Genomic DNA, 12,107 nt, shown 5'->3' on the forward strand with positions numbered 1-12,107 from the left:
GACAGGGGCAGAGACTCCACAAAGGAGAAGGACTTTGAGTCTGTGATGGTGAGTAATTATGGGTAGGAAGATAAAGGATAGTTACAGGCTATCTCTGGCAATCTACCTTTGCCCTTCCTAACAGACAGAAGACACTTTTGTAAAGTTCTGTCTCCCTTTTGGGTGAATAATGAGAAATGCCTTTAGCTCAGTATAAGCTTTCTACCAATATATCATTTTGGGAGTGGGGAAAGTACTAGGGTTTTGAATTTAGGACTTCTAACTTGCTAAGCAGAAATGTGATCCACTTGACCCGACTCTGCCAGTCTCTTTTTATGTTAGTTGTTTTCAAACCAACCACTCTTTATGCTCAGGCTGGCCTTGAACACAGAATCATTCAATTTGTCCTTTCCTTTGTTGTAAGGTTAATAACAGGTATGCCCCTTGTTGTACTCAGCACTTTGTTCAGATAGGCTTCCCTGGATATCTTTTCATTTTGTCCTGAGTTGGCCTGGATCTGCATTCCTCCTATCTCTGCCTCCCAGATATGCAGATTACAGGTTTGAATGGCCAAGGTGACATATTTTGTAGTGTCTATGAGGGTCTCTTTTGGGGGCCCGATACAAATACTTCAAAACTAGCAAAGGGGGCCATGGTGTGGAATATGTGAAGTACAAAATACCCCTGGCTCATGTGTCTTTACATGGAGACTTACCGGGATATGAATTTTACCTTGGTAAGAACAAAAGGAGGAAATGGATGTTTACTTTTGGGAAATTCTTGATTTGTTTTGATGCAGTAATGCATGACTAGTTCACAAAAGTCCAAAGCTTCAGAATATGTCATAGGTGAGCAGTTAATCTTGGGCGGAGTCACCCCTTCCAGGAAGAGCACCCCAGTGCCTTCAGCAGATTCTCCTCTGCTCTCCAGTGATCTCAGCATTTCCTTAATTAACATCTGATCATCCTTTATGATATTATAAACATCACACAAGCTCACACTGGCTGAGCACAGATGGGGGGGTGGGGGGGGAGGGCGCAGTAGGAGAATTTTTTTCTAAGAAAAGAAAATTTTGAGTCACTAGTTGGCACTTTTGCTTGAAATATATATATATATTTTAAATTTGCGTGTGGGTAACTAGTTCATTTTGCAATATTTTTGAGTAAATAGTTGATCAATTTATCGGGACACATTGATTGCAGCAAGCTTGGGAGATCATTCTGGGGGGTCCACGTGGCCACTTCACTTTTGCAAGCTCGGGTTTGTTTGTTTTGCTTGCAGATTCAAAAAAAAAAAAAAAAGCAATGCAAAGCTCAGGATCTAGGACAAAGGGCAGCCGCCGCGCCTGCGCAGAACACACAAGCATACCTTTTGCCCGGGACGGGCCAGAGCACGTCTGGCTCCGCCCCCCGGCGCGGCACGCCCACGACGCGGTGACGTCACGGCGGAGTTGCCATGGCGGCGCTGAGCGGTCTGGCGTCTGCGCTGGAGTCGTACAGGGGTCGGGACCGCCTGGTGAGGCTGGAGTTGGATCCAAGTTCAGAGACAGGGAAACTGAGGCCAGAGAGAGGGGCGGTGCCGCTCGGGATGGCCGATCCTAGTGGCGTCCAATCGCTGTTCCCTAGCGTGGGAACCCGGTGGCACCCCAGATTTCCGGGTTTGGACATTTGGAATCGGACTCTGCCAATGTAGTTACCCCAAAGTTAGGACTGAGGAGGCTACCCGCCCGCCCCCGACCCACCCCACCCCACCCCATGCCCGATCCCCTCTGGTGGTGCAGTGACTGATAGGGACTCTTGGCATTTTTTGTTGTTGTTGTTTTTTATTTTTTGTGCGTAGTCCTAGGACTTGAACTCCAGGCCCTGGGTACTCTCCCTGAGCTTTTTCACTCAAGGCTGGTGCTGTACCACTTGAGTCACAGCTCCATTCCTGGCTTTCTGCTGGTTAATCGGAACATAAGAGGCTCACAGACTTTCTCGCCTGAGCTGGCTGTGAACCTTGATCTTCAGATCTCCGCCTCCTTGAGTAGCTGGGATTACAGGTGGGAGTCATAGGCGCTGGACTGGACAGAGCTTTGTCCTGACTAGTTCCTTCTAGGGTAGCTGTTTAGGCAGTTGTTCCAGTGGGCAAATTGGTGGCTAGGCATTTACATTCCAATCTAGGTGATTGAATTTTAGCTGTTTTTTTTTTTTGGTGGGTCATGGGGCTTGAATTCAGCCTGGGTGCTGTCCCTGAGCTCTTCAACCCAAGGCTACCACCCTACTCCTGGGCCTAGGCAGTGTCCCTGAGCTCTTCAGCTGTGGGCTACTGTCCTACCCTTGAGCCAAGCCCTACTTCCCATTTTCTAGAGGTTAGTTGGAGATAACAGTCTCAGGTCCTTTTGTGCTGGTCTGGCTTTGAACCTTGATCCTCAGATCTCAGCCTCCTGAGTACCTAGGATTACAGGCGTGAGCCACTGCACCCGGCTGAATTTTAGCCTTTTAATCTCCACTCCCAAGTAGAGTGCCTGGCTGTTACAGAAAGGCTGGAAAGGAATTAATAGTAAAACACAGAACAGGAACCAGCATTTTTTTTTCCAGTCCTGGGGCTAGACCTCAGGGCCTGGGCACTGTCCTTGGACATTTTTGCTCAAGGCTAGTGCTCTGCCACTTGAGCTACAGCACCACTTCTGGCTTTTTCTAAGTATGTCGTACTGGGGAACTGAACCTAGGGCTTTGTGTATGCTAGACAAGCACTCTACCACTAGGCTACTCTCCCAGCCCGGAACCAGTAATTTAAAATTTTTTTTTTCTTTTGACTAGCTCGAGACCAGGTTAGTCTTGAACTTGTGTTCCTCCTGGTTCTGCTTCCTGTGTGCTGGGATTACAGGTGTGCATCTCCATGCTGGGCTTGGAACACCAGCAAGTTCATGAAATACTGAAGGATATTAGAGTGATGAGACTCAACTCTTTTCAAGGTTCTAGATCACTTCTAGAGTGGAGTTTCTTCTCCAAGTAATTCAAGTTTTTATTTTTATCTCTCGTGTGGGGGCTTGGATGACACAGTGCCAGTAAAGGACTTTGGCCAAACCAGGTAGACACAAATACACATTTCAGTGTTGCCCTCCTGTCTGCTTATGTCAGGAACTAACAAGAACCTCTTTTGTTTGAGGCTTGTGGGTGTAGCATTATCTGTAGGTTCCATCCTATACACGATGTATAATCAGGTCAGGGCTTAGTTCTGTAGCTCAGGAGTCCATGCTGACTACTTCTGATTCTTCCTAGATCCGAACGCTGGGGTACTGCTGTCAGCTGGTTGGTGGGGTCCTGGTTGAACAATGTCCCTTCAGGTCAGAAGTGGGGACACGTCTGCTGACTGTGTCTGCTCAGCTCAGCCACTGCAGGACTGTCCTGCGGCTCTTTGATGATTTGGCCATGTTTGTTTACACGAAGCAGTATGGCCTTGGAACAGAGGTAAAGGGGTTTGTGGGGCTGTGAGGAGAGTTGGGAATCCTTCAGTCTTGGCTGTTAATGCTGTCATGTATATGTCCCAAACTGTTCCCGACAGACACTTTATGATAGTAATGATTATTTCATGATTTGGCAGTACTGGGGACTGAACTCAGAGGCTTGAATTTACTAAACTGGTGCTCTACCCTCTGAGTCATATCTTTACCCACCAACCTAGAACTGTGATCCTCCTTTTCATATTTCCAGCATAATTAGGATGAAGCTTTTTTTTTTTGTCATATGGCTTGAATTCAGGGCCTACATGCTGTCCCTGGCTCGTTTTGCTCAAGGCTAGCACTCTACCATTTTGAGCCACAGTTCCACTTCTGGTTTTCTGGTGGTTCCTTGGAGAGAAGAGTCTCATGGACTTTACTGCTGGAGCTGGCTTTCAACCATGATCTTAAGATCTTAGCCTCCTGAGTAGCTAGGATGACAGGCATGAGTCCCTGGCACCTGTTCTCACAGTCAAGACAGCTCCTGCAGCTAGGATGCCAAATGTAAACCGTGTATGACCAGTTTGGGGTACAGTGTATTAACCCCCCTCCCTAGAGCATGAGAAACACAAGCTGGGCTTTGTGAAACCTTCCAGCCCACCAGCAGCCTTTGCTTTCTGTAGAGGCCCCACATTAGAGGTCACTGGGCCCAGTGCCACAGGCTGGTGGAGAGAAATCTCACCACAAGCTGGTACAGCCAGTGTTGGAATGAGCAGTGGGGCAGAGTGCCGGTGGCTCACGCCTGTCATCTTTGCCACTCAGGGGGCTGAGATCTGAGGATCACAGTTCAAAGCCAGCCCACACAGGAAAGTCCATGAGACTCTTACCTCCAATGAGCTACCCTCAAACCAGAAGCAGAGCTGTGGCTCAAAGTGGTGGAGTGCTAGTCTTGATTGAAAGAACACAGGGACAAGGCCCAAGCCCTGACTTGTGGAGCCCCACAATTATGCACCCCCCACATAAGATAAAATAACGGTAGTGGGCGGGTTTGACCACAGGCTTCTCCCCTCCCCTGGCCCTGCAGGAGGAGGATCTTTTTGTCCGTTCGCTGTCTGTCCTGAGTAACATAGCTGACCAGCTGTACTACCCATGTGAACACGTGGCTTGGGCAGCTGATGCCAAGGTCCTCCCCATGGACTCTGCCCGGTGGTGGACACTGAGCACGGCCCTCTGGGGCCTGTCTCTGCTCCTTGGTGTTGCCAGGTGAGTGACATCAGCTAGAGGTAGCAACCCCGGTCCCCAGTTGCTGTCTCCTCAGCAAGGCTGCAGGGGCACCAGCCCTCACAGCTTGCTTTCTGCTGGGAGGGAGTGGATTTTTCACTTTTTTTATTTTTTGGTCATTTTCCTTTTATTTAACCTCATTGTTTTCTTCTGAGAACTGACATAACAAATCAGCAAAAACCAACCCCAAATTTGTTATCTCACATCCCTGGAGGTCAGAAGTCTGAAACTGGTCTCATTGGCTATGGCAATGGGGTCTCTGGCTATGGGGAGGCAGGGAAGAACCCCCTCCCCTCCTGCCCCTCCCCTCCCCTTCCCTCTTCTCAATTCTTTTAATTTTTAAATTTTTTCCTGCCAGGTCTGAGGCTTGAACTCAGGTCCTAAGTACTATTCTTTAGCTTTTTCTCTTTAGGCTGGTGCTCTACCACTCGCACCATGGCTCCACTTCCCTTTTTTTTTTTTTGCTGGTTCATTGGAGGTAAGAATCTTAGAGTCTTGGTGGATTTTCCTGCCCAGGTTGGCTTTGATCAAGCTCCTCCTAACTCAGCCTCCTGAGTTGCTAGAATGACAGGCGTAGCCACCAGTGTTCACCACTGCTGGCTTCTTCGAGGCCCTGTGTTGTCTCTGGCACCAGCCTCATCTCTGTGTCCAGTGTCAGTCTTCCTCCAGGGCTGAGCCTACAGGGTGGGCGCCCAGGCTGGGCTCTGTCCATCACCAGGCAGGCCCTGGATGTGGTCTGGGCAGGCTCCATCATGGAGGGCCCAGAACTGTCCAGTGATGGCAGGAGAAGGAAGAGCCTCTTGTCACAGTCACAGGCTTCGTGGGAACGGATGGTTCTGGTCTCACGTGGCCTCGGGGAGCTGGACCCTCCAACCTGTCCTGTGGGTCCCGTGGCTCTAGGGCATGTCCCTATGGCCCCCGTGTGTGTTGCAGGTCACTGTGGACAGTGCTGAGGCTGAAGCAGAAGTTGCAGAACCCCACAGCCAGTGTCACCAGGTATGGTGTTCTGACTTCACCAGAGAGGAGTCCAGGGAGGCCACGGCCCATAAGCTGAGCCCCCGGTGGCTCTGCACAGCAGGGTCTGGCCTGGGGGGGGGGCGGGGTGGGCACACATGCCCGTGTGCTTGCATCCGTGCACATGTGCCCGTTCCCCTTCACGAGCTAGCTCTGTCATGGCTACCTGGGACCCAAGGGAGGGCTTGGGGTGCAGGAGCCCTGGGCAGGGCAGGCAGTGAGTGGCTCCCCTCTGCACCCACAGCCCACTGTCCCAGGGCACACGCAGGGCCCTGCGTGCCCGGATGCGATCCGAGGTCCTGACCCTCCTCAGCAACCTGGCTGACCTGGCCAACGCCATCCACTGGCTACCCCAGGGCGTACTGTGGGCCGGCCGCTTCCCCCCGTGGCTGGTGGGTCTCCTGGGCACCATCTCTTCCCTGCTCAGCGTCTACCAGGCAGTCTGCACCGACGGCTAGGCCGCGGCTGGCAGCCCCTGACATGGCTGGGAGCCAGGTAGACATAGCTGGGAATCGGTGACTTTGATTGAGTGGCCCAGCGCGGCCCGTGTGTGGGGTTGGGACGAGGGGCTGCCATGTGGTCCCCCCAAGGCCTCACACAGGCTGCTGTGGTGGGAGAACCCTAGGATTCCCCAGGGGTGGCAGAGCTTGAAGAGGCCCTTGGAGGGGAGCGGGGTGCCACAGCCTCCCACCCGCCTGCTGGCCACACAAGAGGCCTTGTGTCCAAAAAGAGATGAAGGGGAGCAAGGGACTGATCAGGCCCCAGGAGGGGTCTTGGGGAGCTGCGGTGACAATCAGTTATTTGGGGGGGGGAAGGCAGGAGACGGCCAATTAAACATCCTGATACTAGTGCTGGTGGTGGTGTGATATCATTGTACCCTAGTAGCGCCTGGCCCCTCTGTGCCAGGCACTGGCCACCTCTCACACAGCCCATGGTGCTGAGGTGGGGAGCCATCTGTACCCCTAGCCTGCTCCCCAAGTGTCCCTATTCCCCCATTTCCTGGATAAAGACAGATAAACTCAAACCCCCACCCCTACTGGAATGTGTGTCATTCGGTGGGGTCACTTAGGGTATTTTTTAAAATCTAGGCCTGGGCACTGACCCTGAGCTCTTTTTGTTCAAGGCCAGAGCTCTACCACTTTGAGCCACAGTGCTTTCCCATTTCCTGATAGTTAACTGGGGATGAGACTCATGGACTTTTGTGTCTGGGCTGGCTTTGAACCTTGATCCTTGGATCTCAGCCTCCTGAGTAACTAGGATTACAGACGTGAGCTACCAGTGCCCAGATTGGGGCTCCTTCTTGCACACAACTTTATAGTGACCCTGTGAGTATATTCCATTTGGGGTGCCCTTTGACCTCACTGAGGGCTGGCAGTCAAGCCAAGGAAGACCAAGGAGATCCCAGGGGAAGAGGCTGGGTTAGGAGAGACCTAGGCTGACTCTGCTGGCAGGCTGGCATCTCAGTCCAGGGCAGGATGGCACTGGTGGTCCCAGCTGGCTCCTACAGGCTACATCTGCCCTGCCCCACACCCTCACAGCACTGCCTGCCCCTCCCTGAATCCCAGTGTTCCCCGAGACTGCGTACCAGAAAATCTCCAGACCCAAAGACTGCTTCCCTCCAAAGTCCGCTCAAGACACTTTTATTGCTAGAATCTGGTCCCAAAACGTCACACGCAGTGAGGTGTCATGAATAATGGTCAGGAATCACGGCGGTTGTAATGGGCGAAGACCATGTGCACAGATCTCATGACACCACAGTGCCACTTGGCCACTAGCTTTGCAAACAAAGTGGGCTGTCCCTGCAGGCCTGGCCCGGAGGTGCTGGGAGAGATGCCCCCATCAGTGTCACCCCTGTGTGTACAGAGCAGGACCAATCCTCACTGCATGGAGTCTCTGGCTGGGACAGGAACACACCATCTTGGGGGGTGGGGGTGTGGCCACTGGGGGGTGTGGGGGCATCACCAGTGGGAAGTAGGGTTCTAACACAGCAGGGAGTTAAGTCAGCTCTTCTAAAGTGCTTGGAGAAATCTCAGTACAAAAGTACAAAACACTGGACCATGGCACAGGTGTGGTGGGGCGCTCAGGGCATAGGAGAGACGGCTACAAACAAAAGAGGACCAGCGCAGGCCCAGTGGAGGTTCTGAGATGCCCGGGGGCAGGGGGGGAGAAGGGGGAGGCAAAGTCAGGGGACACCACACCGCTGGCTGTGCTCTCATGCCCTGTCACCACCACTGGCAGGGCCCAGCTGCTGTCTGTACCTGCTCGTCCCCTGGGAACCAGGAACCTCGCCTACGGGATTGCTGCCTTCGAGGGCATTTCCTGAGGGTTTCCAGTCCTGTGCTTGCCCAGTGCTGGGGCTGGCCCGCTGGGGCCCAGGGGGTCACTTGGCCCTGCCTGGGGTCCGAGAAGCTGTGAGAACTAGGACGACCAGCCCAGGGCCTGATCTTGCTGCCAAGTCCCGTCCTGGGCAGCAAGGCTTGAGCTCTATCAGCCTGGCTGACTCTGGGCATTGGCCATCTGCCCATTTTCCAGCAGGGGTGGGGGGCGGGGGTTCACCCACAGGCGACAGTGGCTCAGTGCCAGGGGGGAGCCACCAACACAAGCCACCCATATCCGCTGTTCTCAATGCCTTTCTTCCACATGCCTGCATGGCGGGACACCAGTGCCTGAGGCCCCCTTCCACTTAGGGGGTGTCTGCCCTGGGTGGAGCCTGAGGACTCAGCCTTCCAGACAGGCTGGGAAAATTTGGAAAAATCAATGCCAAGTTGCAAGGGGCAAAGGGTGGGCAGCCCCCTTTAAGCTGAGCTCCGTGGTCCACCACAGCCCACTCTGTCCGTGGCCCCTTACTCACCGGCCAAGGGTCCGTCACTGCTGGGGAGGGGAGGCTGCCTAACTTTGAACACCCACCCCTGTGGCTGCCCGGATGATGCCCCAGCTTTGTGGTGGCCTCCTGACATGAAGGCCTTGTCTCTTCCAGCTCCTGGGAGGGGGGAGCCCACACTTCTCAGAACTGCCCAGAACACCAACTAGGGGTCGGGTGGGCTGTCACCTCTCCCTACCTGACAGGGTGCTCTGATGCTCCTTAGCCGAGCGTGGGCTCAAGCTCCCACACAGATCTGAGGGGAGTCCCCGGGGTCGCCCATCCCACACAAAGTACCCAGAGACCACAGCACCAACAGGCTGAGCCCGGCCTGGTGGGCATTGGGGAAAGGGGGTGCTTGGGCAGGAAAGGGAGTCAACTGAGCAGACATGGTCACCCCACAGTGGGGGAGGGGGTTTCCAGAGACACAGAGGCTGCACAGGACTGAGCAGGGCCTGCACCGGGGGTCCTGACCCCTCAGAAGAAGATGACATCTTCCTTGCTGGCTTCCTCCTTGCCGGTCAGGGCTGTGGCCGGCAGTGGCGAGGGTGATAGGGGCATGGGTGAACAGGGTTCTAAAAGAGAGAGGGGAGTCAGGGTGTGAGGCCTGGTCAGATGGGGTGGATGCCAGTTGGGCTCCACGGCTGGGCTGGGCTGGGCTTACCTGGGCTGGGCACAGGACCGTGGCTGCCAGGCAGGACGGGGCTGAGTGAGCGGCGGTTCCTCGAGGCGCTCTCCTCCTTTCCCAGGAGCTTGTTGAGGAGCAGCTGCTGCTTCAGGTCGAAGGATGCTGCGAGACAGTGTGTGTGCTCAGGCCTCGCCTGGGGTACCTCCAATCTGATCCTCCCCCAATGCCAGGGGCAGCCAGAGCCACAGGACCCCAGGAGTCACTGAATGTGGGATGAGGGCACGGCTCCTTGGCATCTATCTTTTGCTTGTGATCCATAGCATCCATGCTCTTTCTGCAGAGAACATTCTAGAACATCCTGAGCTTGTTCTGTGTGGGGGGTGTTGGCAAGGGACCATATGCCTCTGGGCCTCACTGTCCTCACTCTGGACATCTGTGTCCAGGCGGCGGGGTCCTGTGTGAACAGACCCATTTCTCATCCACACCCCAGTCTGCACCCCTCTTCTAGTCCCCCCACCCCACCCCCCTTATATCTGAGGCAGGGCCAGGACTAAGTTCTATCATTTCCAGTTGGCTTCTCAGATAAAGGCTGACCGATTTGGTCCCTTCTGGCTTGCTTCTGGGCACCCTATTGGGCGAGGCGGGGGGAGGGACATGCATTTACCTGAGCTCTCCCAGCGCTGGGAGCTCCGGTTCTTGCCACTCTTGTCCTTGCTGCCCTTGGTGGAGGCTGCCAGCTTGGTGGGGATCTGCTGCTGTACTGCCGCCTGCCTCTGGGTCTGGTTGGTGGTGCTCAGCAGCTGGATAGGCACGTCGCTCTTGGCTGGGGCACTGTCTCGGCGAGCCACCTCTGGGCGCTCCACACACTCAGGCCCCTGCCCCGACAGCAGCATGCTCATCCGGGTCCCTGTTGCTTTGGTGGGGGCCGATGGTCCTTCCAGCCCTTCCCCATTGAAGCTGGGGGTGTGGCTTGGGGGCTGGGCCTGAGAGTGTGACAGGAAGCATGTCCCAATGGGGTAGGATCCCATCTGTTAAATTGTTCTAACTCAGACGTGCATGCTCCCACATCTGCTTTTATTACTGGCAGTGCTTGGGACTAAACTTAGGGCTTTGTGTTGGCCAAGCAGGTACTCAACCACTTGGGCCACGCCTCCAGTCCCCTTTGTTTTATTTTCAGACAGGATCTTACACTTTTACCTCAGGTACCTATGACACTGGTGGCCCAACTCCCTCCCTCTACCTTCTGAATAGCTGGGATGACAGGTGTGTGTGATCACAAGGAGCTTGTGTGTTGAGGTAGGGTCTTGCTAACTTGTTTTTGCCTGGGCTAGTCAGGAACTCCTGGGTCCAAATGATTTTCCTGCCTCCTATTCTACACAAGCGCTCTACACGTTAATATCCACCCATTCCTTTTTGTGCCAACACTAGAGATTGAACTCAGGCAGGGTCTGTGTACTGCCCCTTAGCCTTTTTAGGCTGGTGCTCTACCACTTGTCCCATGACTCCAGTCTGGTCTTTTGGTGGGTATCTGCGATACGAGTCTTTCTGCTTTGGCTAGCTTCCAAGTGCAGTGCTCTGATCTCTTCCTGCTGAGTAGCTAAGATTCCAGGTGTGGAAGCCTATCTGGCACCTTAACATCGACCCATGGATCATGTGCCAGGCCCCGGGGCCCACGCTCACCTCGGCCAGTGTCTCCGGTGGCAGAGCCCCGGGCACCGTATTCTGCTTCTTGAGCCTGCGCAGCAGTTCCTGGCGCTCCAGGCGCTCGCGCTCGCGGTCGATGGCGCGCATGGCCTCGCGCAAACGCTCTAGGTCGTGCTGGTAGGCCTGGCGGTGCTGCTCCAGCTCGGCGCGCTCCTGGTCCAGGCGCAGGCGCAGCTGCCGAGCCTCGTCCTCGCGCTCCTGCAGGCGTGCGCCCGCCAGCTCCAGCTCCTGCCGCTGGCGCGCGCGTTCACGCTCCCAGCGCTGCTGCTCCTGCCGCAGCTGGTTCTGCAGCCGCTCTACACCCGCGCGCTCCTCGCGCTGCTTCTCGAAGTTGCGCTGCCGCTCCTGCTCCAGCAACAGGTTCCCGCGCGTCGACTGCAGCCGGAACTGCTTCTCCCGCTCCTGGATGGCGGCCCGCTGCATCTCCACGTAGCTGTCCTGCTGCGCGATGACAGCCTGCGGGGGCGGGGCCAGTGGCGGGGTCGGTAAGAGACACGCCCCCAGGCCTAGCCAATCGGGAGTGGGCCCATGCGGCTGGTCCTACCCAATGTCCCCACCCCCTCACCAATACCTGTAGGCCTAGGAGCAACTGCGACAGTGTCTGAACTCGCTGGACCAGCTAAGGGGAAAGACAGACTCTGGGGTGGCCACCCAGGACACCACGGGGCATGCACGCGGGTCCCTGGGGAGATGGGAGAATCCCCACCTACCTCGGACTCCAGGATAGTGGGCAGACGGGGGCCAGGCTCTGCCCCGGACACCTCAGCCTGTGAAGTGGACAAAGTCACATTAGTGTCCAAGGAGGCCACAGCCATCGACAAGACATGCCTTTAATTTGGGGGATCGGGAGAAGCGCAGGGCTGGGCTATGGTCAGTCCATTTTGGGGGAGTCTGGAGAATAAGGAGCTCCAGCAGGAGGGGCCTGTGTGTGAAGTTTGCTGCTAATCCTAGACTCAAAGGCCACTCTAGGCCTCAAGGTCAGCCACAGGCCTCTGGCTTCCACCTTTCTGGATCAAAAGGGAGGAAAGTTCTAGAAAGACATAGTACCCAGCTGGTTACTACACCTGCCCTGACTTACAGCCTGGGGCCCCAGGATGGGGCTCTTGGCCTGGGTTGAGCCAGAGCCCCTGCTCAGGGCCATTCTCCCCTACTGCCTCCCTCCCAGGTGTGACCTGTCATCTCGGGATAAAATCAATTGCCTGCCAAGAGCCTGGACAGGG

At 55.1% G+C, this 12,107-nt stretch overlaps 2 protein-coding genes across 3 annotated transcripts in view; one reads left to right on the forward strand and one right to left on the reverse strand.

Moving 5' to 3' along the window:
- The first annotated feature begins 1,363 nt into the window (after positions 1-1,363).
- Positions 1,364-6,543, forward strand: Pex11g (peroxisomal biogenesis factor 11 gamma). The gene is made up of 5 exons (XM_090341910.1): positions 1,364-1,494; positions 3,243-3,431; positions 4,485-4,663; positions 5,615-5,677; positions 5,940-6,543. Exons 1-5 carry the CDS (start codon positions 1,435-1,437, stop codon positions 6,151-6,153), a joined length of 705 nt encoding a protein of 234 aa, XP_090198036.1. The 5' UTR covers positions 1,364-1,434; the 3' UTR covers positions 6,154-6,543.
- Positions 6,544-8,943: 2,400 nt separating this feature from the next.
- Arhgef18 (Rho/Rac guanine nucleotide exchange factor 18) overlaps positions 8,944-12,107 on the reverse strand; it is a 61,900-nt gene continuing 58,736 nt past the window's right edge. For both annotated transcript variants that reach the window (XM_090341797.1, XM_090341790.1), the window contains 6 exons: positions 11,598-11,654; positions 11,459-11,506; positions 10,864-11,343; positions 9,848-10,166; positions 9,220-9,345; positions 8,944-9,130 (listed from right to left, as the gene is read on the reverse strand). In XM_090341797.1, coding sequence (XP_090197923.1) covers positions 9,033-9,130; positions 9,220-9,345; positions 9,848-10,166; positions 10,864-11,343; positions 11,459-11,506; positions 11,598-11,654 — 1,128 coding nt within the window. In that variant the 3' untranslated portion in view covers positions 8,944-9,032. The remainder of the gene's footprint in view (positions 9,131-9,219; positions 9,346-9,847; positions 10,167-10,863; positions 11,344-11,458; positions 11,507-11,597; positions 11,655-12,107) is intronic.

Source organism: Megascapheus bottae, chromosome 1 (genome assembly GCF_031878675.1).
Source record: "Megascapheus bottae isolate mThoBot1 chromosome 1, mThoBot2.hap1, whole genome shotgun sequence".
NCBI classification, from domain to species: Eukaryota; Metazoa; Chordata; class Mammalia; order Rodentia; family Geomyidae; genus Megascapheus; species Megascapheus bottae.

Bases quoted from the DNA above. Each gene is read 5' to 3' on its own strand.
- Pex11g (XM_090341910.1), top strand. From the start codon at position 1,435: ATGGCGGCGCTGAGCGGTCTGGCGTCTGCGCTGGAGTCGTACAGGGGT. The intron at 3,432-4,484 runs GTAAAGGGGTTT...CTGGCCCTGCAG, and splicing joins AGTATGGCCTTGGAACAGAG to GAGGAGGATCTTTTTGTCCG. The intron at 5,678-5,939 runs GTATGGTGTTCT...CTGCACCCACAG, and splicing joins CCCACAGCCAGTGTCACCAG to CCCACTGTCCCAGGGCACAC.